Source organism: Trachypithecus francoisi, unplaced genomic scaffold (genome assembly GCF_009764315.1).
Source record: "Trachypithecus francoisi isolate TF-2019V2 unplaced genomic scaffold, Tfra_2.0 Lachesis_group6, whole genome shotgun sequence".
Lineage (NCBI taxonomy): Eukaryota > Metazoa > Chordata > Mammalia > Primates > Cercopithecidae > Trachypithecus > Trachypithecus francoisi.
Window position 1 is genome coordinate 467,272 of NW_022681471.1, and position 25,717 is coordinate 492,988.

The 25,717-nt window shown below is 48.8% G+C and overlaps 1 protein-coding gene and 1 pseudogene across 2 annotated transcripts in view; both read right to left on the reverse strand.

The window, feature by feature from the left end:
• Nucleotides 1-11,145: 11,145 nt before the first annotated feature.
• LOC117077504 lies at nucleotides 11,146-12,805 on the reverse strand (annotated as a pseudogene). The gene has a single exon (XR_004434786.1). The product of XR_004434786.1 is annotated as an uncharacterized LOC117077504 (transcript).
• Nucleotides 12,806-13,034: 229 nt separating this feature from the next.
• Nucleotides 13,035-25,717, reverse strand: part of MAMLD1 (mastermind like domain containing 1) — a 142,033-nt gene continuing 129,350 nt past the window's right edge. Inside the window, 3 exon segments of the mRNA XM_033201207.1 lie at nucleotides 13,035-13,362; nucleotides 15,308-15,392; nucleotides 21,827-22,070. Of these exon segments, the coding sequence (XP_033057098.1) occupies nucleotides 15,352-15,392; nucleotides 21,827-22,070 (285 nt within the window). The 3' untranslated portion in view covers nucleotides 13,035-13,362; nucleotides 15,308-15,351.

Genomic DNA, 25,717 nt, shown 5'->3' on the forward strand with positions numbered 1-25,717 from the left:
GAGTGTGGTGCTGCATTTCCACAGAAGGCTCTGTGCCACGTGCCTCACATCTTCAGTGGCCAGAAGATTGCAATTTACAGAAAACCAGCAGATGCTTCGGCAGTAATGGCAAGGCTCCCAGATCTTCTAATGGGAAAGCCTCCACCTGTGGCCCTACAGAGGCAGAGAGGTGGAGAGAGGAGAAAAATCCACTTTAGAAGGAAAGAAACGGAATGACCTGTGCTTGTGGAGGTGGCCTGTGGGCTGGAGCTGAAGCCGGGCATATGGGGTCAGGGTGTGTAAAAGCCTCCTGCAGTCTGGGATTGGGAAGCCTTGTGCCTAAATCAATAGCCACATGAAGGCCCAGCCTGAGCTCCTTTCAGATGTGGGCCAGGTCAGGTAACTCTGGGACAAATGAAACCTTCTGGGTGCAGGGCTGGGGTGGGGAAGGGCAGAGTGCCCAATTTCAGGAACACACGACAGTAAATGAGGACCCCACTTCACCCCACCCAGGGACAACCTCCAACAGGCTTGGGTACCCTCTTCCTGATGGGCAGACTGTGTTACCACAGGTGGCAAGAACTCTTATAAAGGTATCATTCTCTCTCTCTCTCGTGTGTGTGTTTGTGTGTGTGTGTGTGTGTGTGTGTGTCTTGCCACATTATCTTCACCTCCAATTTCATCCACCCAGGAGCCTACCCTGGCTTCTTCAGACACCCTTGCCTCAGGAAAGATTTAGAGAACAAGCAATAGTGCCACTTTCCTTCTTATCAGTGGAAAAGCACATTGAAGCAATGATGATGAGTGCTGGGATGGGCAAGGCAGGGACCCTGAGCAGAGAGAAGCAATAAGGAGGAGGGGCTTGCACTTTGGTGGGTCTCAGATATGTGTATGGGGCTCCCGCCACTTTCTTTTTTAGCAAAACTGAACTTTAATGACACGTTCCTTTAAACACATGCATTTGGTACTGAAAATGAAAAGATAACTGGTATGGAGCAGAAGATTTTTACCTTATTGCAATTGGGTGTCACCTAACGATACAATTTAAAATCACTAACATCCATTTCCACATCCCTTTGCCCCAATAATCTTCTGCTTCATATTCATAATACTGGGTCTCATCTCATTATTGAGTTTACAATCTAAATATACACATGTGATGTGCCAAAGCATGGTCAGTCCATGAAATGGAAAAAAGCACATTAAAATCCAAGAGGCCTCCGAGCTCTGTAGATAACTTTAAATTGTAGATAACATGAAGGGAGAAAGACAGATCTGAGGAGAGAAAAAGCTTCAATTTCAGAAACCTAGCAGCTTTCCCTATAGTGATCCTAAGATTGCTAGTGGAAAGTTTTGGTACTGGCATTGATGTTGACTCAAATCTGCTGCAGTAAGATTCCTTGGCATAATTCTGCATCTTATTGCTCCTTGCTGATTCTTCATCATTTTCAGTTCCTGGGAAGTTATTTTTGCCGTGCGATATGGTCACCCATACCTGTATCCAGTCTGATCTCCATCTTATGAGCAAGACAAATCTTTAACTCCAAATCTCAGGCCCCCTGAGAGTTTCTCTTTTGGGGAGAAACAGCAAGTCCCATTTCTGCTGCTTTTTCATTGGATCTTTTCTAAGTCCTGCTGTTGAAATAGCTCTTCTAGTATAGGGAAACTATAGTTAGTTAGCAGTAAGGCCGATGGTCAAGTTACTGAAGCCCTTAACTGGCGTTCCTGAGGAGGAAGTAGGAGAGGGTGGTTTCCTCACTCTAAGGTTCAAAGAACAATTCATAAAATGATGATATTCAAAATTAAATATCACTTTATTCTGATAATATACATGCTGAGTAGGATTCAAAGTAACAATGTTTCATCTAATGGCCTCTTTTGTTGGATTTCATCTTCACTGTCCTGCTCTGGGGATAGACTTTCTGTTGGAGGGTCAAGTTACTGAGGCCTCTCTCAGCATTTCTGAGGAGGATGAATGAGGATGTGCGGTGTTTTCCTGAGAGTTTTCTTTTGAGGGTATCTGGGAAGGTTCAGGAGCCAAGATTGGGTTAAGCTTCCGTGGTGAATCAGTGGAGGTCCAGTCACAGCCTGAGACTCCTCTTGGATCTTTAGATGTGAACAGGAAGGTTGATAGGGTTTGGCTCTGTGTCCCACCCAAATCTCATGTCGAATTGTAATTCTTGATGTTGTAGAGGGACCTGGTGGGAGGTGATTGGAATATGAGGGCAGATTTCCCCCTTGCTATTCTCAAGATAGTGAGTTCTCACGAGATCTGGTTGTTTGAAAGTGTGTAGCTTTTCCCCTTCTACTCTCTCTCTCTTGCTCCACCATCATAAGATGTGCTTGCTTCCCCTTCACCTTCCACCATGATCATAAGTTTTCTGAGGCCTCCCAGCCATGCTTTCTGTATAGCCTGTGGAATACTGTAAGTCAATTAAACCTCTTTTCTTCAAAAATTACCCAGTCTCAGGTAGTTCTTTATAGCAATGTGAGAACAGACTAATACAAAGGTGATGCTTGAGGCTCTCAAATTGGTACAGGTTGGCCTGAAAAGAATTCCAGCCTAGTTTGGGGAGTGGAAACCAGACTTCCAACACATGGTAAGTCCTGCATGCTTTTTAACAGCTGCATAATACTCCATTGAATGGCATTAACCAGTCCCTGTTTTGGACATGGGAATTGTCTAATTTTTGGCCAGGTCAAACAATACTGTAATCCACAACTTTGTGCACACATCTTTGAACGTCCATGCAAGTTTTCTCTATAATAGATTCTTATCATGTCAAAAGCCAAACCAGTTTACCTCAACCTGGAGCTTAAAATTATAATGCAATTATACAGGCAGTAGGAAAAAATAGATTCTCTTCGAGGTTAGGACCCAGGGAAGGTGTATTATGAAAAGCTCTACAGGTGATTCTGAGGCACAACCACCAAAGCTGTAGCTGTCCCAAGAATTACCAGACTGCCCCTACAACAGTTACATGCATTTGCCCTCCAATCAACAGTGAAGAAGAGAGAGGGCCTGTGTTCTCATGCTTCATCTACATTGGCTATTATCAGTTGTTACTTTGGGGACTAATCTGATAGAAATGACATGACAGGGCATCATTGGTCTTACTGGCATTCTTTTCATTATGAGGGAGGTTTAAGGTCCTCTACGTGTTCTTTGGCAATTTGTATTTCTCCTATTAAGTGACAGTTCATGTCCTTTGTTCATTTCCTTCTTATTGGGTGATTCATCTTTTTCTTATTGTTTTGAAAGAGCTCTGCCTCCGTTTCTTATGTAGTACATACATATGAGTAAATGTTTATCAAGGTAATTAAGGTAATGTTTATCAAGGTAAATTGAGAAGATAAAAATGGAAACAACTTTAAACATAACAATTTTGAAAATATGAAAAATACAGGATTAATTCAGGTGAGCAAAACAGCTGAACAACCGGTTGAGTCAGTTTCCGCAAAATGTTGTCAGAATAGGTGAACTATTCTGTTTGGTCGTTTTATTTCATCTATTTATCTACCAATCCCTCTATCCATTCACAAGTAGCTGTTGAATTCTTTCCCTGGTTTCGTGCTAAGTTATACTGGCTTCAGAAAAGTGGTTGTAGGAAAATTAAACGCCACCCCTCTTTCTTCTCCCAATACAAACTTGGTCTCTGGCTGTTTTCCTCCACCTCAAATTGCTGGATTTGTACTTGAAAAGTACTTCTGTATTTAAAAATTATCTTCCCCCAATATTTTATTATGAAAATCTCCAAATATTTAGAAAAGTGTGAAGAAATGTACAGTGGATCCCCATAGACCCTGCTCCTAGAGTCTACAATTAAGACTTGCTTTATCACCTATTTCTCTACCTATCCCTCTATCCATTCATCAACCATCTTTGTTTATTTAATGAAAGTAAGTTGCAGGCATCAGTACCCTTCATCCCTAAGCACTCCAGCAGATCATTAACTAGAGTTCAATATTTGTTTCAGATTTTCTATTGTAGGTAAAATTTACTTACAAGCAGATGCCCAGATCTTAAAGAAACCATTCTCTGAGTTTTGGCAAACACATACATGCACTTGTGTAGCCCATATCCCTGTCAAGATATAGACCCTACTATTACCCCAGAAACTTCCCTTTAGCCCCTTTCCCGTCAACCCCATTGTCACCAGAGGGTTCCTTTGTTGATTTTTTCCACATATTATTTTTGACTGTTTTGGCACTTTATATAAATGGAATCATATAGTATATATATTTTTGTGTCTGGCTTCTTGCTCTCAGCATAAAGCATTTGAAATCCATCCATGTTGTAGCTGGTATCAGTAGTTAGTTTCTTTTCACTGGTGAGAAGTATCACTTTTTATTGATGAGCAGTTTTACATGGTATGACTATACCCGAGTTTGTTTATCCATTCTGCTAATAGACACCTGGGCTGTTTGCAGTTTTTGGCTCTTACAAATAAAATTGCTATGATATATATTTTTTCCAACTTTTATTTTAGGTTCAGCGGATACATGTGCAAGTTTTACGTCAGTAAATTGCATGTCACAGGGGTTTGGTGTACAGATGATTTCATCACCCAGGTAATAAGCATAGTACCCGATAGGTAGTTTTTTGATTCTCACCATTCTCCCTCAAGTAGGCCCCAGTGTCTATTGCTCCATTCTTTTTTTTTTTTTTTGAGACGGAGTCTCGCTCTGTCGCCCAGGCTGGAGTGCAGTGGCCGGATCTCAGCTCACTGCAAGCTCCGCCTCCCGGGTTTACGCCATTCTCCTGCCTCAGCCTCCCGAGTAGCTGGGACTATAGGCGCCCGCCACCTCGCCCGGTAGTTTTTGTATTTTTTTTTTAGTAGAGACGGGGTTTCACCGTGTTAGCCAGGATGGTCTCAATCTCCTGACCTCATGATCTGCCCGTCTCGGCCTCCCAAAGTGCTCGGATTACAGGCTTGAGCCACCGCGCCCGGCTTTTTTTTTTTTTTTTTTTTTGAGACAGAGTCTCGCTCTGTTGCCCAGGCTGGAGGGCAGTGGTGCGATGTCTGCTCACTGCAAGCTCCACCTCCTGGGTTCAAGCGATTCTCCTGCCTCAGCCTCCCAAGTAGCTAGGACTACAGGCCCCCGCCACCACGCCCGGCTAATTTTTGTATTTTTAGTAGAGACGGGGTTTCACCACGTTGGCCAGGATGGTCTCGAACTCCTCGCCTCAGGTGATCCACCCGCTTTGGCCTCCCAAAGTACTGGGATTACAGGGGTGAGCCACCGTGCTGGGCCTATTGTTCCATTCTTTGTGTCCATGTGTATTCAGTGTTTAGCTTCCACTTATAAGTGAACACATGCAGTATTTGGTTTTCTGAAATTCTTGTATTCATCTTTTTGTAGACAATCCACTACTTTTATTTTTAAATATTAGGAACAATAGCCTCTGTGTGTCATGCACTGCAATTTTTTTCTCTGATTTTGCAGTTCATCTTGTAACTTGTATGGTGTTTTTCCGTGTGTAAGCTTTTTACTTTACGTGGGCAATTTTATCACTCTTTTCTTTTCTTTTCTTTTACGGTTTCCGGGTTTCATGTCAAGATTGGAGAAGCTTGCTCTACACTGATACTATAAAATATCCACCTTGGCTTTTCTTTTTTTAGACGGAGTTTCACTCTTGTTGCCCAGGCTGGAGTGCAACGGCGCAATCTCAGCTCACGGCAACCTCCTCCTCCCAGGTTCAAGTGATTCTCCTGCCTCAGCTTCCTGAGTAGCTGGGATTACAGGCATGCGCCACCACGCCCAGCTAATTTTTCATTTTCAGTAGAGACAGGATTTCGCCATGTTGGTCAGGCTGGTCTTGAGCTCCCCACCTCAGGTGATCTGCCCGCCTTGGCCTCCCAAAGTGCTGGGATTACAGGCATGACCCACCACACCCGTCCCACTTGTTTTCTGATAGTGCTTTCATGTGTTATTTTTTCTGTCTTACTCTTTGAATCATCTAAATGTATCTTAATGTCAGAAGAGAGGTAGAGGACCCAGTTGTTTGTTAACTAGCCAGTTTGTTTTGTAAACTAGCCAGTTTTCCCAACACCAGGTATTGAACATCCCTCACTGATGTGAGATGCTGCCTTTCTCACAGTCTCAATCCCCATGTGCACTTCTATTTATTTTCCTTCCACTTTATTCACATCTTTTTCAGTGTCCACAACCATATTATTTTAAATAGCTTCATGATATGTTTTAATATTTGGTAGCACTAGAACCCTTTCTTGGTTCTTCTTTTTTTCCTCTTCTTCTTCTCTTCCTCCTTTTCCTCCTGCTTCTTTCTTCTCCTCCTCCTTCTTTCTTTTTAGAAATTTCCTGGCTATTCTTGTTCTGTAGTCTTCCAGATAAATAATTTTGAACCACTTTGTCATGTTCCAGAAAATAATACTGCCAGAATTTCCGTTGTGATCACAGAAGTTTTACAGATTCATTTGGGGGGGAAAACCCATCTTCCCAGAGTACAGAAGGGGTGAGGGAAAGACAAACGTCAAGGATAAGTCCCAGGTCCTGGACTTGGAGACCAAGAGGATTTTGGGCATCCGGGAGCAGGGCAGGGAAGTGTGATGGCTGCCTTTCACTGAGTAGGAGGATGCCTGGACTTGGGGGAACTATGGAAAGCTTGGTTCAGACTTTCTGAGTTGGAGATGTCCATGAGCAGCCCACAGGGAGAAGCCCTGGAGGTAGAGGCCCTCCTTACTGCCTCCCTCATTCATTCTGAGGTCCATTCTCCACATGGACACTGAAGTGACCCAAGACTTCCTTTTTGGATCAGGATACTCTCCAGGGCCCTGCATGGTCTGGGCCTGCCCACCTCCCCACCCCCTCTCCTGCCTGCCCTCCTCTTGCTCACTGGACCCTGCCCACCAGCCTCCTTCTATTCCCCCTAACATTTGCACTTGCTCTTCCCTCTCTGCTTGGAACATCCTAGCTCTTGCATGGCTTGCTTCTTTCCATCTTTTAATCTAAGCTCAAATATCACTCCTTCAGATACGTCTTTCCCCAATATCCTAGCTAAAGAGAACTGCTCCCCACGTCCCACAAGCCCTACCAAACTGGGACTCTCCTTCTTGCTTTCTTTCTCTCTGCCCCTTCTGTGTTTTCTCCACAGACCTTAACACAACTTGTTACTGTTTTATTTGTTGATGTGTTTACATCATTTGTCTCCCTATGATGGTTAGTTTTATGTGTCAACTTAGCTAGGCTATAGTGGCTGTTCGTCAATCAAACACTGATCTATGTGTAGCTGTGAGGGGATTTTGTAACTGTGATGAATCAGTTGACTTTAAGTAAGGAAGATTATCCTGGAGAATGTGGGGGAAGGGGCAGACCTCAGCCTATCAATTGAAAGGCCTTAGGAACAAAGCTGAGATTCCCCGAGGAAGAAGAAATTCTGCCTGTAGACTGCAGCATCAGCTCCTGCTTGAGAGGTTCCAGGCTGCCCTTCCTGACAGCCTGTCCTGTGGATTTTGGACTTGCCTTGCCAGGTTTTTCCTCTTCCTTGACCCTGCAAAACCATATATATCTCCTGCTGGTTTGTTTCCCTGGTGTAATCCTGAGGGATGAACAATCCTCCCTTCCAGTTCACTCCAGGAGAGGTTGGGGATCATGTCTGTCTATTTCCCCATGCCTGGCACATGCATATTTATTGAATCATTGAACAACCACACATTAGGAAGCCAGTCATATGTGCTTCTTCAGAACTCATGTCCATTACCAGACCTCCTGGCTTTTGTGGCTGGAGGACAAGTGAGAGATAGTAGGTTACCCACAGACCTTGGCCCTGGGGGCCCCAGCTGTAAGGGAGGAGGGACCCCCTGAGCTCTCACACACCTCCCCGGAGATCTGGCACTTTCCCCTGGGGTTGGCCTCAGAACTGGGCGGGCGTGCAGATTAGGGAGTGGGTTGTAGAGGAGCACCCCCCCTAGCAATCATGGTTTTTTCTGTGCCTCTCATAGGGAGGCCTTCAGGCCTCCACCTTCAGCTCTTCAGGAGCCTCAGGCATCTGAGTGCTTCTGCACCAGTCTTCTCAGGGACAAACTTGCAGTAAGAAAGAGAAGGCTGTTGTTGAAGCAGGATGAGAGTGAACTCTTCGTGGGGGATACCCAGCAGTCTCCAAGCTCTTTTATCCTGTCTTTAAGTGGTCTAGAGAGCTTCAGCCCAACATGAGACCCAGTCCAGCAGCATTTCCCTGCGAAGTGAAAGTTAGGACCCTGACTAGATATACCACGCTGACCTCAGCCAGAATGTCAAGATGCTGAGGTGCTGAGACGCTGGGATGCTAAGGTGCTGGGGTGCTGGGGTGCTGGGGTGCTAGGATGCTGGGGTTTTGTGATACTGGGTCACCGAGATGCTGGGATACTGGGGTGCTGAAGTGCTGGGGTACTGGGGTGTTGCCATGCTGAAATGCTGAGGTGTTGGGATGCTGAGGTGCTGGGTTGCTGGGATGCTGGGATACTCGGGTGTTGTGATCCTTGGATGCTATGGTGCTGAGATGCAGGGCTGCTGGAGTGTTAGGATGCTAGAGTGCTGCAGTGCTGCAGTGCTGAGATGCTGGGGTGCTGGGGTGCTGGTGTACTATGGTACTGGCGTGCTGGAGTGTTGAGATGCTAGGGCACAGGGATGCTAAGGTGCTGAGATTCTGCAGTGCTGGAGTGTTGGGATGCTGAGGTGTTAGGATGCTTAAGTGCTGGGGTGTTGGGATGCTGGGGTGCTGGAACACTGTGGTGCTGGGGTGCTGGAGTGCTGGAGTGCTGGAGTGTTGAGATATGGTAGTAGTGGGATGCTTAAGTGCTGGGGTACTGGGTGTTGGGATGCCTAGGTTCTGGGGTGCTGAGATGCTGGAGTACTAGTGTGCTGAGATGCTGAAGTGCTGGGGTACTGAGATGCTACAATGCTAGGGTGCTGAGATGCTGGGCTGCTGGGGTGCTGGGCCACTGGGCTGCTGGAGTGCTGAGATGCTGGGACTCTGGAGTGCTGAGATGCTGGGACAATGGGGTGCTGGAATACTATGGTGCTGGGGTGCTGGGGTATTGAGATGCTAGGGTACTGGGATGCTGAGGTGCTGAGATCCTGGAGTGCCAGGCTGCTGGGGCATAGGCTCTTGAATCCATTTGTCTGCCCAGGGGAAGAAACCAGAAGATAAAGAGCTAATGAAGGAGCCTTGGTTGAGTGGGAGGAAGTAATGGAAAAAGCAACATCTTGTAGAATAGCAGGAGAGAATGGACCTCAGGTTGGGAGAGAGGGCAAAGCTACAGGCCAGAGAGGCAGAAGCGTTGCAGCTGAGTGTGGGCTCCAGGAGCCAAGGGGAAACAGGTTTCTGGGAGGAGAGAGTCCAGTACTGCTAAAGGGGCAAGTCTGCTGAGGACCGGGAAGCTTCATTTGGCTTTATGACCAGGAGGAATTTGGAACTGTGACTAGAGCACTTAGGGGGAAGTAGGCAAGACTGGAACCGGATTGCTCTGGGTTGAGGGGTGAGTGGGAGGCGAAGCAGGGCACTGCTACTCCTTTGAAGGGTGGCAGAGCGCTGGAGTTGGTGCTGGATGGGCTGTGGGGTGACAGGGTCATGTGGAAAGCCCTGGGGGGTACCTGGAAAATGAGAGGCTGACAGTACAGTGAGAGGACAGCTAAGGGAGAGCAGACTGGCAGAACACGCACTGCCAGGAGGAGCGAGGATAGGGTCAGGACTGCCAGGGCAGTGAGGCCAGCCTGGGGTCAGGTGGCAGACAGGACGTGTCCAGGAAGCTGGTCTGTACTGCAGCCCACACTGGCTCAGCCTTGAGGTTCCCTGTGTGGTTGGGGTAGGAAGTTGAACCCTCTGGGAATGGAAGATGGAACCAGCTCTGTGAGTCAAGCTCAGCTTTTATCTGTGGGTCTCTGAGGGCTGGCATAGCTGAGTGGGGAAAGGTGTGATCCATGAGGCTCTCAGGTTGAGGTGGCCCCTCTGGGAGGGCTTCATTTTCCCAGCAGGTAGGTTCTAAGCAGCAGTCGCTGGGCAGGTGGGTCCAACACAGAGCCAGAGAAGGGTGAATGGGCCTCCTGGCACCCCACCCCCGCTGCAGCTGAGCTCAGTGACAGAGGGGGACAGCACAGCTGAGCCCAAGTGCTTTGGTGTGGCCCTGAGGGAAAGCTGCAGCCTGCCTGGGGCCTGGCATGGTTGGGACACTTGAGACAGAGGGACAGTAGTGGGAGCTGCAGTGAGGCTGGCTCCTGGAGAGGTTTCCTGAGGAGTGCTGCCTGAGACGGGCAGGGAGAACAGAGACAAAGTTGGTGACAGGGAATGAAGGCTGACTGAAGGACTTGACTCAGACCTATGAGGATATCTCTCTCACCTGGAAGCAGGAAGGGACTGTGTGAGGACTGGCCAAGAGCTGGAGTGTTGGGATAATGACTCTTTCTACGACCCCTCTGTCCCACGTCTGGTCCCTGGACTGGGGAGGTCTGCTTCCAACCCCATTGGTCGATCATTGTCCCTTGTCATAGCCATTGAGAATTTTGGCAGGGGGCATGTTCTTAGAGCATTTTTAGGCTCTGCAGGACATAACAGCTCTGCCTCAGAGCATATGCCTTTCTCAGCTCCTGAAAGCCACTGATTAAATTGGAACATTTTGTACCTTAGGAATGAGGATTCACTCTTCCAGCCAGTTAGAGGGATAATGTGATGATGCATTCACTTGTGACTACATCTGATCCCAACTGTTGCTTCAGCTGCACTCCTACAGCACATGGTGGGAGGCGTGCATCCCAATAGCTACCTCTCCACTTTTGGGGAGATGTGGTTCCATCCATGAAACCTGGATACCCGCCTACCAGATTCTGGTCTATCAGGTGGCAGGTCTGGTCAAAGAAGGCATGCGTGGTCTTCGGCAAGGGAGACAGGACGGTGGTGCAGAGTCTAGACCCTCAGGGCAAGTCCCCGCCACCCCTGCTCCCAGGGCAGTTGTCTTTGTGGCCTCCCATCCTCTCTGTTTCATCCTCTATAAAATGAGGGGCTGAGCCCCAAATAACAGGCTTCTTTGCTGTGATGCAAAACTGCCGAATCAATTTCTTTCTGACACACAAGGCATCGAGCAGCCTCTGAAATAAGCAAAACCACTAGCAGGCTTCCTGACTTGGCTTTGTAGGTACTGAATACTCCCTTGAAAAATGAAAACACAGAGGCACTTTTCTCCGGCTGTTTATACAGAACGAAGAAAAACACACTGGCTTGAAACAGACGCCAGATTTCAAATGCAGAGGCGAAATACGAGTGGCAATTAAAATGTGATTACACAAAGTCTGGACACTGAGGAAAGGTTACAGGACAGTGGGGGTGGGTTTTCTATAACAGACACTTAAATATACATGACAATAATTGCAGATAGAAACCATCAAAGACAAACGCCAAATCAACTATTAATGTTTACAGATGTTCCCCCTCAAACCACAGAGCCTTACATCAAAACAAATACTGAAAGGCTTTAAACCAGGAACAGCTCGCCCTCACCCCACGAGGGTGCACACAAGCTGGGCTTTTTCTCTCGGTCTGAATGGTAAAGGGAGGAGCATACTCTAGCTCCTCAAGGTGGATTGCTGAGACAGTGCTCGGCTCACATGTTCTCTCTGCGCCTCTCCCAGGTCTGGAGAACTCTCTCAGTCTCCTGGTAAAGTGTCTTTGTGGGGCACTTAACGATAAAACGGCTTCTGCTGTAAATGCTCATTAGGAAAGAGCTAGCGGAGACTGAAAGGTTTGCAAAAGAGATGAAGAATCACACAAGGCAATAGGATTTTTAGTGAACACAGAAATAAATGGCCAGGTGGTTTTCTATTTGGCATTTGTCAACTTGCACAACAACTCTGGTCACATCCCATTGCTCATTGCATCAAAACCATAAGCGACTCAGCCACCTAGCTTAACAAGGTATCACTGGAGAAACAAACAGTCTGCATATTTGTAACAATGTATAATAAACACAAAACAATGCATAGTAAACACAACCCTACTGAAACAAAAGCCGTCGCTTTATTTACAAAGTCACAAAATGAAGTATAAATACTTCTGTCATTAATGTTTAGGAAAACCATTTACAAAATTTCAAATATGTACACATAGCTTGAAAAATCACCAGCTTCCATTTTGTCACAGGTAGAGGAGGGATAAGCATGGGCTGACACCACCACTCAAATTGTAACGGGAGACACCTGCGGGTGTGGAGTGACACCCCTCCCTAGAGCGATGTCAGCGTGGGCGTTTCTATGGGCATCCTGCTCAGATTTAAAGCGCCCCAGCATCCTGGGTGACTTGTCCAGCATTCTGGGCTGTGGCATTTTGAGCAGCAGCATGCTGTTCCAAAATGTCATCGATCAGCCTCAAGTTGCACACCCAGTCTTCATCTGGGCTCACACAGGAGCCTTTCAGAGAGCTTCAATGAAATCTACCTCATTGCAGTCAGGTGACGAAATCAGATCATTTGGTGGGGGTTGGGGGTGGCACAAAAAGTCGGCAGGTGGCAGCTCAGGGGGAATACCCGTTCTGTTGAACGGACGTGGGAACTGGCTGGCGGCAACGGCAGAAGCAGCAGCAGCGGTGGCAGCAGCAGCCATATAGCTTGGTGGCTCGATGCCCTGTATGGGGCTCAGGGGACTAAAGCTGGCCATACCCTGCTGGAGGAACTTGGTGGTGTTTGCTACAGGCACCGGGCCCCGCACCGGGCTCTGCCTGAGGCTCTGGCTGCCCAGCAGGCTGAAGCTGGGGTTGTTGGCCAGAACAGCACTCACCTTCTGGCCAGGCCTGCCTTCAGAGGCCATCTGATTGGGGTCGCAACTGTCTGCTGCGATGGGAACACTGGGGCCATCAGGGGCACTCTTACAGGTGCCTTGGCAAAGATGGAGTTGCTATGAAAATGCTGCTGAACGCTATTATCCACTTGGTTCAGGGTGGTTTCCCCGAAACTGCTGTGGTCACAGCTGCTGCCGCTGTGCCCCATGCAGCATTGTTAAACACAGTGGGAATTCTTGGCACACTAGGCCGTCTGAGCTGGTGGGGACTCAAGGACTGGGTGCCCAGGGAGCTGGGACAGAACCCAGGCAGGGGCACTTCTGGTGGGGTGGCCTTGGGACACTGCGTATGCTGGCAGACAGGGCCAAGACTGCCCAGGGGAGTCTGGCCTGAGTGTGAGGGGATGGGAAACTGGGAGCTGGAGGTGAAAATTCCTTGCCGCTTCCCCAGAGTTGGTGAGATCACTTCCATGCCCTCGCAGCTCTGGTGCCTGCTGAGTGGGATCATTCCTGGACTCAGATTGTTCTGAAGGAGCCCAGTCCTGGGTGGCATCAAGTGCTTGCTAGATGGGGGACTTGCCTTGATCCGGCTACACTTGGAGGTGACTTGTTCTTGGACGGCTACATACAGAGAGAATTGGGGATCAGTTCCAAAGGCATCCTCGACTTGGGCTGTGGCCACCGGAGTGGGGCTCCTGGCCCAGCACGGACTTCTCACCTCCCGCCCTTGGCTCTCTACTGAGCCCCCCGACCCTGCTCCCCAATTCCTCACAATTCCCCTCATTTCTCTGCCCTCAGCCTGGACTTCCGTTCTTCTGGGAAGCTGCCCCAACTTCCTAGGTCCGTGCTCACCAAAAGCAGATCACACTGGACTGAAATGCCAGCTGATTTGTCTCTTCAAGAAAATTGAAAGCTCCCGGAGGCCAGGGTCCATGTCTGCTTTTACACTCAGTACTCTGTATGCAGGGCCTGGCACTGCCCACCCTTTGACAGGTGGTGCCTATTTTGTAGAAGGAAGGAAGGGGCCAGGTGGGGTGGGCTGGTGGCGGGAGCTAGCTCAGTCTCTTCAATTCTCTACCCAATGGATGTGACCTGGGACAGCAAGTGAGTGTGGTGAGTAAGTGCGGGTGGTGCTTTGTTCCCCTCTGTTCTCCTCATAGCCAAGATGGTCTCTGAGTCCAGATCTGGGGCTCAGACAACATTTGTACAACTGAGCTGTAATGGGGTTCCTTTCTGAAGGCTAAAATCTAGGAGCTGACATTCTGGACTCCCTGAGTTCTGAAGAGCCTGGGGATGGAGAGACATGGAGCAGAAGATGGAAGGTAGAGTCTCAGGTGCCTAAGATGGAAATGCATCTCCCCTCATTGTCATGAGAGTCCATTCTAGCTGATATCTACAGTGGCCAATATCTACAGGTACTTTTTTGGAGTGGACACTGAGTCATGTAGCAGTCATATGGTTTACCCAAAGTCAGGTAGGGGAGACAGTGCAATCAGGGCACAAGCCCAGTGTGTCTGACCCACCGAAGAGTCCATGCTTGTATCTACAAAAATGATTTTTTTCTCTTGTCATGGTGCCTAGGTTCTTTTATTATCATGGCATGTGTATGTTTTTCAACTAGGTTACAACCTAGCCTTATAAGGTTAACCTCCTGGAGGCCACCAGCCTTCCTGAAACTTGTCTGTGCTGTCCCTGCAACTGGAGTGTGCCCAATGTGGCACTCCAGCCTGGACAAGTGGGACACAGACTCTGCTGGTATCAGGCCGAAAGAGGTCTTCCATAAGACTGGAAGAGCAATGGTGTAGAGGTGTCACGGGCTACAATAAAGATGCTGACCACCTGTCTGAGGGCAAGCAGCCTCTCCTGACCCTCAGACAAATGCTGAGTGTTCCCAAGACTACCCTTGGCCTAGTGCAATCTCATCCCACTGGTGCATAAGGGTTGCTGAACTCATGACTCCTTGGCTAGCCTGCAAGCTCCATGAAGTGGGAACTACATCAGGCTTTTTGCTAACTGCTGTATCCTAGGCCAATAAATGTTGATCACATTTATAGTGGGGACCCCTGCTATCTATCTGTGGAGGCTCTGGGAGCCCATGACACAAACTTTCTGAAGCAGAGCCTCCCCAACCCCTTTTCCATTTCTTATACCTGACAGATGTACCAGAAACCCATTAGAAATGGAAGGTCACTGCAGCAGTGTGTGAATATGTGTGTGGGAGAAGGGCAGGATCAGAGCCCTGCGGGTGTGGCAGCCCCCAAGTGATTCTAATCCAGATCCTAGCGGGTGTATCCCTGTCCCATTGAAATAGCTGCTTTAAGGGGCTGACTCAGGGAAATCAGTCTCTTGAATTAAATGGTGATTTTGGAGTCATTTAGACCAGGCCTTCAACTGGGATCCTGCTCTTAGAGTTGGATGAATTATTTAACTGTTTTTCAGATCTCCTCTCTCTCAATGCTTTCAGAAACACAGACAGTAACTGCTTACTCTGAAATGAATTCTCACCCCACTTCCACATATGCACCCCTTGCCCACCGCCTTGGGAACACTGGCCTTAACTCCTTACCTTGAAATGGACTCATCTGTTGGGAGATATATGCATTCTGCCATTCAGGGGTCATTGCCATATGACCTGATCTCTGTTCCTCTTGCTAAACAGAACATGAAAAAGACAAATTAGATTACAGCTACCAATAAATAATTAGCCTGAGGATCACTGCGTGGGGATCTAGGACTTGGCTTTGGTGTAGCAGAAAGCATGAATGAACACACCAACACACATTTGCATGCATGCCCCACCCTCTCGAGCAAAATTCCACAGGTATAAATAAGATTCTGCACCTGGGTTAAAAACACCAACTGCAACAGCATAGAATGGGGCAGGAGAGACAGAACTTAACAGCAAGAGCACACAGAAAAAAAGATTTAGGCATTTTGGATGTCCATCTGCTCAGGATGGGTCAGCAGTGAGATGTGGTCACCAAAAGAACAAATGTAACTTTAGGTTGCATTAATAGAAGCAGAGTATGTAGAAGGAGGGAGGTGACAGTCCTGTGCTAACTCTGCCTTGGCCAGACTATACCCACAGGAGTCTGGGCATGCCAGTCTCAGAGAGACCCAGACAGACTGGCTACATTCAGAGGATGGTAAGTAATGAGAGTGGGGATTGGACTTCAAATTACCCAGACAAAGAATGGCTGAGCAAGCCGAGGATGCTGTGGCTGGGGCAGAGCAGACTGTGGGCTATGTAGTGGTGGATGCCTAGCCTCTGCAGGGCTGTCATAGGGAAAGGACATTGGGAAGAGGACCGAGGCTTGCTCCTGGTGGTCCTGGCATGAACGGCCGGATGATCACATGGTCAGGTGGACACAGTCTCCAACACTGGGAGTAGCCAAACACTTATTGCCAACCTCCCGCCCTTCTCCTGACTAGTTGCAGCACAGGCAATTCAGAGGAGCTTCCTGTCGCCATCTGAAAGCTGGCGGGGTGGGCAGGGGGAGGAGTGAGCCAAGTTTTAAGGCCGCAGTTTCAGCACTCAGTGTGGGATTGGCTCAAGGAGCAAAGGGGAAGGACATAGCCAGGAGGGAATAACATGAAAGCCCCCAGACCCAGAGAAGGCATGACTTGCTCTGAGACCGTCAGCCAATTGGTGTCAGGTTGTGAGTTGGATCCAGGTCTGACTCCCAGTCCAGTGCTTAAAGCCTCCTCACCCCACATAGTGAGGGGAGCCCGGCCATACCTGCTCAACTGCTGCCATCTCTCTCCCCTTCTCAACCACCAAGGCAGCTCTGTCTGGGAGCACATGATCCAAGTCCACTTTCTGGTCTGTGTCCCCCCAGATGCCAGAGGACTTGACTCTACAACACGGTCTGCCCGTGCAGTGCCTGCTTTTCCAGCAAAGGGCTTCTGGGAACCCTTCTCTGCACTCGGTGGGGCTGGCGGGAGTGGGGCGGGGTAGAGACCCAGTGCTTGGGACTGTGCCCGGCTCTCAGGCCTGGCAGCAGTTCCTGGCCTTGGTTCCTGCCAAGGCAGAGAGGACAACACATGGCACCGGGAAGACTACCCAGAAGCGATTCCACCAGACTGGGGTTTGCTTTTCTATCCCGCCCTTAGCCTGCTTCCTGTCCTGGTCCCTGCCTCCCCCTCCACTGGAACTGCTGTGTGGGCAGTGAGGGGCTGTTTCTCAGCTGCCCTATGGAGCTGCCTCTCCCTGCTGAAGCACTGGCAAGGCGGCAAGGGGTGGGGGTGGGGTGGGATCTGCCTTCTCAAGCTCTCATTATACTGAGCATGTCTCACCCATTATTTTATGTCATCTAGCAACACCCCATGTGGACACTGAGGGGCATGGGGATCACATGACCACTTCCCAAGGCCACAGCATCTGGATCTGCCTGAGATGGTCAGGGGTGGCGGCCATTTCTGAAGGCAGTCCTTTCGCTTTGGCTCTTCTCCTTGTACCAGCCTCAGGACATCAGGGCAGAAGATCTACAGTCCCCAGCTTACTGATGTGACAGCAGAGGCTCAGAGAGGTTAAATGACTTGCCCAAGGTGACACGGCTAAGAAGTACAGTATCTCCTAACTGCAAATCAGGTGCTTCCGCTGCTTCTGGGGACAGATTCCTGGGTGGCTGGCTAAGGCTAAACGGTCCTTAACTCCATCCCCACCGGTTGCTGCATTAGTTTCATCAAATAACACAGTTGTACAGAGGTAGGGGTTGGGGGGAAGGGGCAGATGGAGGCTAGAGAGTGTGACTAAGGAAACAGCAGGGGAAGTGTGGTCAAGTCCAAAGGGAGGGACGGAAAGAGAAAGCCAAGCCCAGGGGCGTGCCAGACAAAAGGAAAGGCCGCGCCCGGGCAGGGCAGGCTTCAGCGGGTGCTGGGGCGTCTTCATCCTAGGAAGCACACATTCCAGAGGACCCCGGAGTCTAATGGAAAAGCTGGCCAGCCTATCACTATGGAAACGGCCAAGGCCACACAATGCTGCTGACACCCAGCCTGGGTGCTGGCGGCCAGCTCTGCAGGACCTTCAAGTCTAGGGTGCCACCAGCAAGCGAGGGCCCTCCATGGACTCTTCACCTTACGGCACTGTCCAGAGGCACCGCCAGTCCTCTGCTCCTATGCTGGTCCTGCTGTCTCTGGCAAAAGGAGCCAGAGCATTCTCTCCAGGCCTCCCAACGAGGCTGCTTCCTTTGTTTTGCAGATGGAGGCTCCCATCCTTTGTTCTGAATTAATGTGCTCCAAAGATAAGCCCCAAGAAAACAGTTGTTGCCTTTTGACACTGACAATTAGAATCGTTGGAAAATGGAGAAAACAGGAAATGACAAATGGTTTCAGTGACCAGGAGGAAACCGTGACTGAAAGTTGCTGCTTTGTGACTGGGACACTTGCTTTCTGTTCTCTTCTGAAGGACGGCCTAGGCCGTGTGGCCTTTTATAAACAAAGCTATGAAGGGGTCGTCAAATTTTCTAGGGTTGCAGCTGTGGCACTAGGTCCTATTGTGCCAGGTGACACTGACAAGCAGCACTGAGTTCTGTGCGAGCCCAGGTGTGCTTCTCTCATGGTGACCCCCAGAGAACTAAGGCCCGGCTCTTCCTCTCACACCCCCTCCCAGCTCCCACCCTCAGACAAGGGACCACATTCACAGACAGTCTCAGCCAAGATGACAACCTTGGAAGTCCTTGGGATGCCTTTCTAGAAGCTTCAGGCTGATGCCAGGAAGCTGTAAAGCTCTCACCTGTCTCTGGGGGTTGTGTGCTGGGCAGGAGAGAGGGGAAAAAGCCTAAACTCCACCACTGCCTGCTGGCACAACTGAGCCCACGCCAGGCACTGCACCAACTTCACTCACCAGCCAACACATGCTAATGTCTCCTGTTTACCCAGGTGCAATCACCTGAGTGCTGCCTTCTCACCACTACACTGGAAGAATGATCTCGTTATCAATTCAACCACTTAAGCAGGCAAGAGGACTCCAACTGGGGAAAGGCAGAGTACAAACGACCAGGGGGACTGAGACAGATGCCCACAAAACGTTCCTGGATTTCAGACGGATTCGGGCTGAAGTTCCTTGCACCATGATCTCCTGGAGGAGAGCATCCTGACTCGGACAAGAATTCAAATGACATAGCTTCTGGGGGATGGCAGTGAATGGATCCAAAGCCTTGTTTTATAAAGAATGTGGAGGAAGGGAGGAAGGAAAGGAGGGAGGGGAAGAAGAAGAGAGGAGAGAGAAGAAAGAAGAGGAAGAGAAGGAAGAGGAGGAGGAGGAAGGGGAGGAGGGAGGAGGAGGGAGAAGGGAAAGGGAGGACAGAAGAGGGGAGGGAGGGGGGAGATTATCTACCCCTCCAGCTAGGGAACTCCTGTCTCCTTTCCCAGCAGACACTGCTCCATGAGTGCCCCCACAGAAAGCCAGCCTGCCACACAGCAGAAGGGCTCAGCTACCTGTCCCAAAGGTTGAGCACTAGTGTACTCCACAAGAAAAAGCACCTTCTTTGTGTACTTTTTGGAAGCCAGAATTAGAAACAACTCATTCACACTTCTGACTTTTCCTTTGGAACGACAGGAAGATAGTATACTGCATGGGACCACCACACATTCAAGATCTGAGTGGTGGGGACCCCCACCCCCACATGGGTGGAGCCCCCTGAGACCCATGGGCTCTGACTGGCCATGGCCCATAGATAGTGACAACGTAGACAGTGCTGTCTGAAGTCTAGCTGGAGGATGGATGGATGCTCTTAGGAAAAATTCCCTTCAGTCGTCCTTCAGAAACTATAGCGGCTTCCTAAAATGAATGGCAGGCAAGTTTTGATTGTTTCCTAAGTTCCTCCTAACTCTCAGAGCCTGTGACTCAGCTTCTCCAGAATGCCTGCAGGGAGGCAGGACCATTGGGAGTAATGAGCACGAATTGGGTCACTTCTCCCAGTGGACTGTTAACACCAAGATCTGGGGTGGAACCCACTGAACACCTGCCCTTTTGCGTTGCCTTGGCTCAGTGCCTTTCCTTGCCCAGAATGCAGCCAGAGGGATACGGGCCACAGTAACTCTGGGGCCCCTGAACTTACCTTCCCGAGACCCTGATGGGAAGGTATTGCTTACGTGACAGTCCAGTCAGCCCCTCTGTCACTCAGTTGACGAACATTGATCATGGGTCTACTGTGGGCCAGGCTTTGTTCCAGGCATGGGGATAACACCGTTTGTCTCTACTCTTATGGACACAAGTAAATCAATCAAAGCAGATAATGCTCTAATGACCACCCAGTAGGGTGAAGGAATGGAGAGTGGGCAGGTGCTGGCAGAAACCTAAGACCAAGTCATGGGACCCCAACGGGGAACTGGAAACTGCCACACCATTTTCTATGTTAGGGATCTTTCCTTGCTCTTCTGGAGACCTCACCCATGGTAACGGTGCTGCCCACAGGTTTGAACTGGTCTGAACCTGTCACTGGGGCTTCACAAAAGGAATGCCATTGAAAGCAAATGGCAGAGGTCTGTATATGAAATTCTTTTTACCCTTTGTTTTCTGTCTTCCCACATGACCTATGACTGCTGCAAACTCTATTCTGACTCCTCAGTCTTGGCGGGTCTGGGAAGAACTTGGTTTAGATGCTGGGAATGATCCTGGGCAAAGGAAACAAATATATTTCCAGCTTGCCTTTCTTCTTCCCCTGTGGTGCCTGCATCCTCTGTCTCGCACTGACTCACAGGCTGGACTGACAAGGCAGCTGTGTTGAGAGGGAGGATTTAGTGAATGCCAGGCCTGACCCTCAAAGGCCTCCAGGTGGGGCCAATTTCCAAGGTTCTTAGAGAAGATTTGGGGCCACAAATCTGCTCTGCCCCTTCACTGCTGAGTGAAAGCTGTTGGCTTGAGAAGAGAGAGAATAGGTGAGGGACAAGAATTCTCAAGGCAAGCTAGCTGAGATCCTTTCATTTGTGGCTTCCAAAGAGGGAAAGGCAAGGCAGACAAGGGTGGAAACAGCGACATCCTGAGGGGACGATGTCCGTTTTGCTAATTCCGTTTCCCTGGCAGCTTTGTGCTGGACAAGATTTCTCTGGTTTCAGCTGAAGAGTGAACAGCTGAGGAGCTCTGTGACTCTGAGAGAGAGAGAGCGAGAAATCAATAGCCCTTGAAAGGAAAGCACTGCTTGTTCTTCCAGGCCAGGGCAGGCAGGATAGAGAGAACAAGGCTGTACATACCAAAGCAGAATTTCCATTAAAGGCCAGAATCCTGGGAGGCCCTTTCAGCTTAATGACCATCTTCTGATCACTATCACTTAGAAAATGTTCATGTCTCCAGTTTTCTCTGCAGATAGGGCAGACATCCTGTGCACATTGATATTTTATGCACCAGATGCAATTCTCTGCAAAGGCCCCCTCTGGCTGGTATCCATCCGCTTGCTCTCATGACCACTAATGTGACTCTGGGGGCAGGACAAGCCATTCCTTCTAGACTCTAGAATCTAGAGGATGATCCCAACTCACAGCCCTCTTGGACAAACTTGGTTTGGATTCCTTCTGCCTGTACTACCTACCGGACTACCAGTCCTCCAGTAGGGCAATCCAACTTCCTGCCTCTAGGGTGTGGGAGTCCTGGGCGGGGTTTGGAATTCACAGCAGATGGCTGGCAGGAGAGGCAGTTCCGAGCACCCACTAGGTACCAAGCAGCAGGTATCAGGTGCAGGGCTTCAGAGGTGCAGAAGAACAGCCCCTGTCCCCCTCAGTTCCCAGTCTGGCCTCAGGGACAGAAAGGCAGGGATGGAAATGGGGTACTGGAAGGCGCACAGCTGAGGGAGAGAGCAACTGCACCCTGGACAATCCCCCACTCATTTCCCTGGAGGTGGGGCTGAGGCACCTGGAGCCCTCCGCTTGCTTGGGTTTTGCCTTTGCCAAAGAATGCCGGGCAGAAAGAAGAGAACAAGCAGGCCCAGGAAGCACTAGAAGTCACTCATGGGTGGACAGAGCTTTACCTTCGGAGCTGTCACCTCCTGTGTTCCTCCCAGCAACCCTGTGAGGCAGGCGGGCAGGCTGAGCAGGGGACTGTGCCCCATTGACAGATGAGGAAAGCGAGGCTCAGGGGGAAGTGACTTACCTGCGGCATCGCAGCTAGGCAGTAGTGGAGCGGGCACCTGCCTCCAGGCCTTCGGATCCCAGCTGCCCCAGGGCGCTGCCTCTGAGGTGCTGTACGAGGAGGTGACTCGGGCCAGCTCATGAGCAAAGGAGCTGCTGGGCAGGAAGGACTCACTCCCCAGGGCCTGGCAGGATGGGGGCTGTCGCCCGAGGCTGACCTGGGGGGGCCTGGCTTCCCCAAGCTTGCAGGCTTTGTCTACATGAGTCTACAACAACCGATTGAACAGTCCATCAGCTGCTTGGCCACAGAATGGTTCTGACTGATCTTGTTACTGCCCTGAGTGCCTAGCTGGGTCGTTTGGGTGTTGTGGTTATACCCACCAACTGGCTTGGTGGAACGAAACCAAACAGCTTTGTGAGCTTAGCTTGTCTTGGGTCGCAGACTTCTTTGAGAAGCAGTTATAAGCTATGGTTTCTCTCCACAGAAAAAGCACTTACGGTGTCTCTCCCTTTCCAGCCCACCAACATTTTACATCTAATTTTGGGGGGTTTTCTGGGCCACTTAATACCCATCCGTGGATCTCATGTGAAGACTCCCCTGGCTTGAAAAATCACTGTCTTGTTGAAAATGGGAACAAAGCTAAGTCAGATAGCTGGTTCATCTGCAATGACTTTGACCAAGCCTGAACCCACCCTACCCCACCCCACCCCACTGACCACTCCCACAACGGAGCACACAACTCTAAACTGGTTGTAGGTATGTGTGTGTAAACACGCTGAGGAATCTGCAAAACCAAATGGTGAGTGCATAACCAAACAGTCATGAGTAAATCTCACAATAACCACGTCCTGAGCTGCAGCCCTTGTTGAACTATACCCTACTAGGGCCCCAAGATTTTAGGACTTCTGTGGGTGGGACCTCCCCTTTCTATCATGCTTTAGAAGACAGGGATTTCACCAGAATTGAATGTATTGAACATATGACCCATTTTTTTCAGCCAAAGGCAGTTAAAATAACTTCATACTTGATATCTATGTCAGCAAAGCTGCAAAACGCAAATGGGTGGCTGCTAAGAGCCCTGACACCCTGACGAGCACACCAAGTGCTTAGCAACAGTGGTGTCCAAAGGACCAGGTGGAAGCCTGCCTTGATGAGAAGTTGCTCTTCTTTCTACACGAAGCAGCACCTCTACTCTCCTGCTTTTAATACCTGAGCTGTGAGTGATCATCTATGTCCATTAGCAAACATCCCAGTGGAGAAGGAAACACTCATACCCGAAATCTAAGCTACATAGTTGGAATCACTTCAATTTATTGCAATAAACACATACTAAGCGCCTATTGTGGGCAAGTCTTTGCAATGGATAATAGTTCAGTACATATTTTGATGTAATATTTGAAATAACAATAAAAATTGCCACCACTGAATTTATTGAGCATTTGCTGTGCTTTAGGCACTAACCCAGGTTCTTTAAATATTTAGTCTTATTTGATCTGTATAAACAGCCACCTATGAGAAAGGGACTATTATTGTCCTTATTTTACAAATGAGGCCACTGAGGCCCAGAGAGGTTAACTAAGTTGCCCAAAATCATACAGCCATTAGTAGCAGAGCAGGATGCAAACCCAGGCTTGCCTCATTCCCAAGCCCACATGTCGTTTGCATTGGTATGGATGTGTGCATGTGTTTAGTCATTAGCATGTTATATGACAAGCAAGTTTTGAAACATAGAAACTTAAAATGTGCCATTAAGAAAAGTGCAGGCAAGGTTTTCCAAGGGTAGGTGTGGACCTCCGGACAAAATTTTAAGAACAAATTATAAATACTTAAAAATGGGAATAAGAAGACAACCTAACTACCTGAAGAGTTTTAGAGATGACTCATGCCCACCCTCTAAAACCCAAACAAAAACAACAAAGTCAAGAAAACCCATGAAATCTTAGCAAGCAATTTCTATGTACTTGTGAAAAGGATTTCTTTACCATTCTAATGGGATTTATGCCAACCATAGAGGTCTCAGTGCCCCTCCCGTGGGGTGGTTCGTGAGTACAGAGCTGAGCTCACTGGCCATCTGCAGCTTCATGAAATCAAGCTCCAGTTTGTCCTTGGAGCAAGGTTATCTGGGACATGAGCAGAGACATTGCTTTCTACAATGGACAATTCTTTCTGCCTGCATACCTAGCTCATTGATAACTTTAAACACCATTTTATAGCCACACTGGAGTTTTGAAGACCTCAATATGCAAATATTACTCTGGCTCTGATTACTTGTCTGCTCCATGACAACACACTCTAAAAGCAATGAATGGGGCTTATTTGTAGAGAACTGAAGCGTTTTAAGCTTTTGCTCAGGAATCCCTGGTAGCTTCGTGTGACTTGCAAGATATTAGTGATGGGTCAAGAAACAGGGCCTCCCATCAGCATTAACATACGTTTGCAGTGCCTCAGTAGTCCATCAGGCAGAAAAAACTGCAGATGGCACATGGAAATGACCAGCGGCGGGAGATACCCCGACAGCGTGGGCAGTTCTATTTCAGCAGCAATCAAGAGGGGGCCTGGAGTCACTCAATCAAGTGGAGCAGGGTGGGAGCAAGCACTGTGCAGACCAATGCAATCCCCAGTTAAAACACAAAATAAATAAAACAGATGAGATTCAGTCTCTTGACTCTGACTGACTGGGAGCTTTATAGCTGATGCTTGTGTCTTTTCTCCATTTTACTTAATTAGGAAAAGAAACTGCTTATCACACACTCTAAGTGTGAGGTACAACCTCCACAGAAAAGGTTGTTAGGAACATTTCAATTTCTAGAAGTTTCTAAACATAAGGTAAATCCAGCTCTGTCCTTGGGATCACTGCGCATCTCAGAAAGGCAAATCAGTCAGTAATTGGTAGGCATAATTACTAGCTCATGGACTGACAAGTTCTACACTATTTCAAATCTCACAGAAGTAAGCCATGGGACAGATAGAGTCTGATAGTGGTGCCCCGTTTCCTGGAGGTCACACCTGCTCATCCCCCTGGACCCTGGGCTTCTCATGATTGTCAGAGTGCTTGCTGGAACCAGGTCAACCCAGTTTCCCTTCCCCTGAAAAATCCTCCAATGGCTCGCACCAGACTAGAGATGCAAGTGCAAGCACATCCACCCTCTCAGCAGCCAGGTTTTGCGCTCCATAATGTCACGTACCCCCAGTTATACCAATCTCCTTGGAGCTCTCCAGACAGGCTGCCATGTGTGCTCGGCCCTCTGTGCTTGTGCTCCTTGGTTTGCCAAGCCTGGAATGCCCTTTCTCCATGATTGTACTCTGGGAATTCTGTGTGTCTTTTGAGATGAAGCTCCTCCACCCTGGAAATTCTGCCTCTCTTTCCAGGTCCAGCTTCTGTGGCTGAATACCCTTGGCTGACTGAACATTCTTGCTGGGCCAAGTCTTAATCATCTCTAAATCCCTCTGGTGTCCCGACAGTATCTAGCTCAGGCAAAGGGCTCAGCAAATACTTGCAAAATTCAATAAACTTTACTATGTTACTAGCTTGGCATGGTGTTCTAGGCACTTGGGAGATTATAATCTGGTGAACATTGTGCTAGCCTTTTTTTGGGATAAACATCAATGATAAACTAAGCCTTTACTCTCATTTTAGCATATCTACTCATCTCTTTTCAATGCTGGTTGGTTTATAAAACCCATCAGTAGAACAGAGAGTGATCATAATCATATGGTGAAAATAACATCAGCTGACACATTTACTGAACATGCTTTAGTGTGCTGGGCACTGAAATCTGTGCACACATGAATTTGAGATAGATTGTTCCTAGCTAATAAGACGAGGAAGTGGAGATGGGCTTACTCAGGTCACACAATAGCAAGGTGGGGTACAGACAGAAACCAAGCTAGAAACCAAGAAATCCCCAGGTT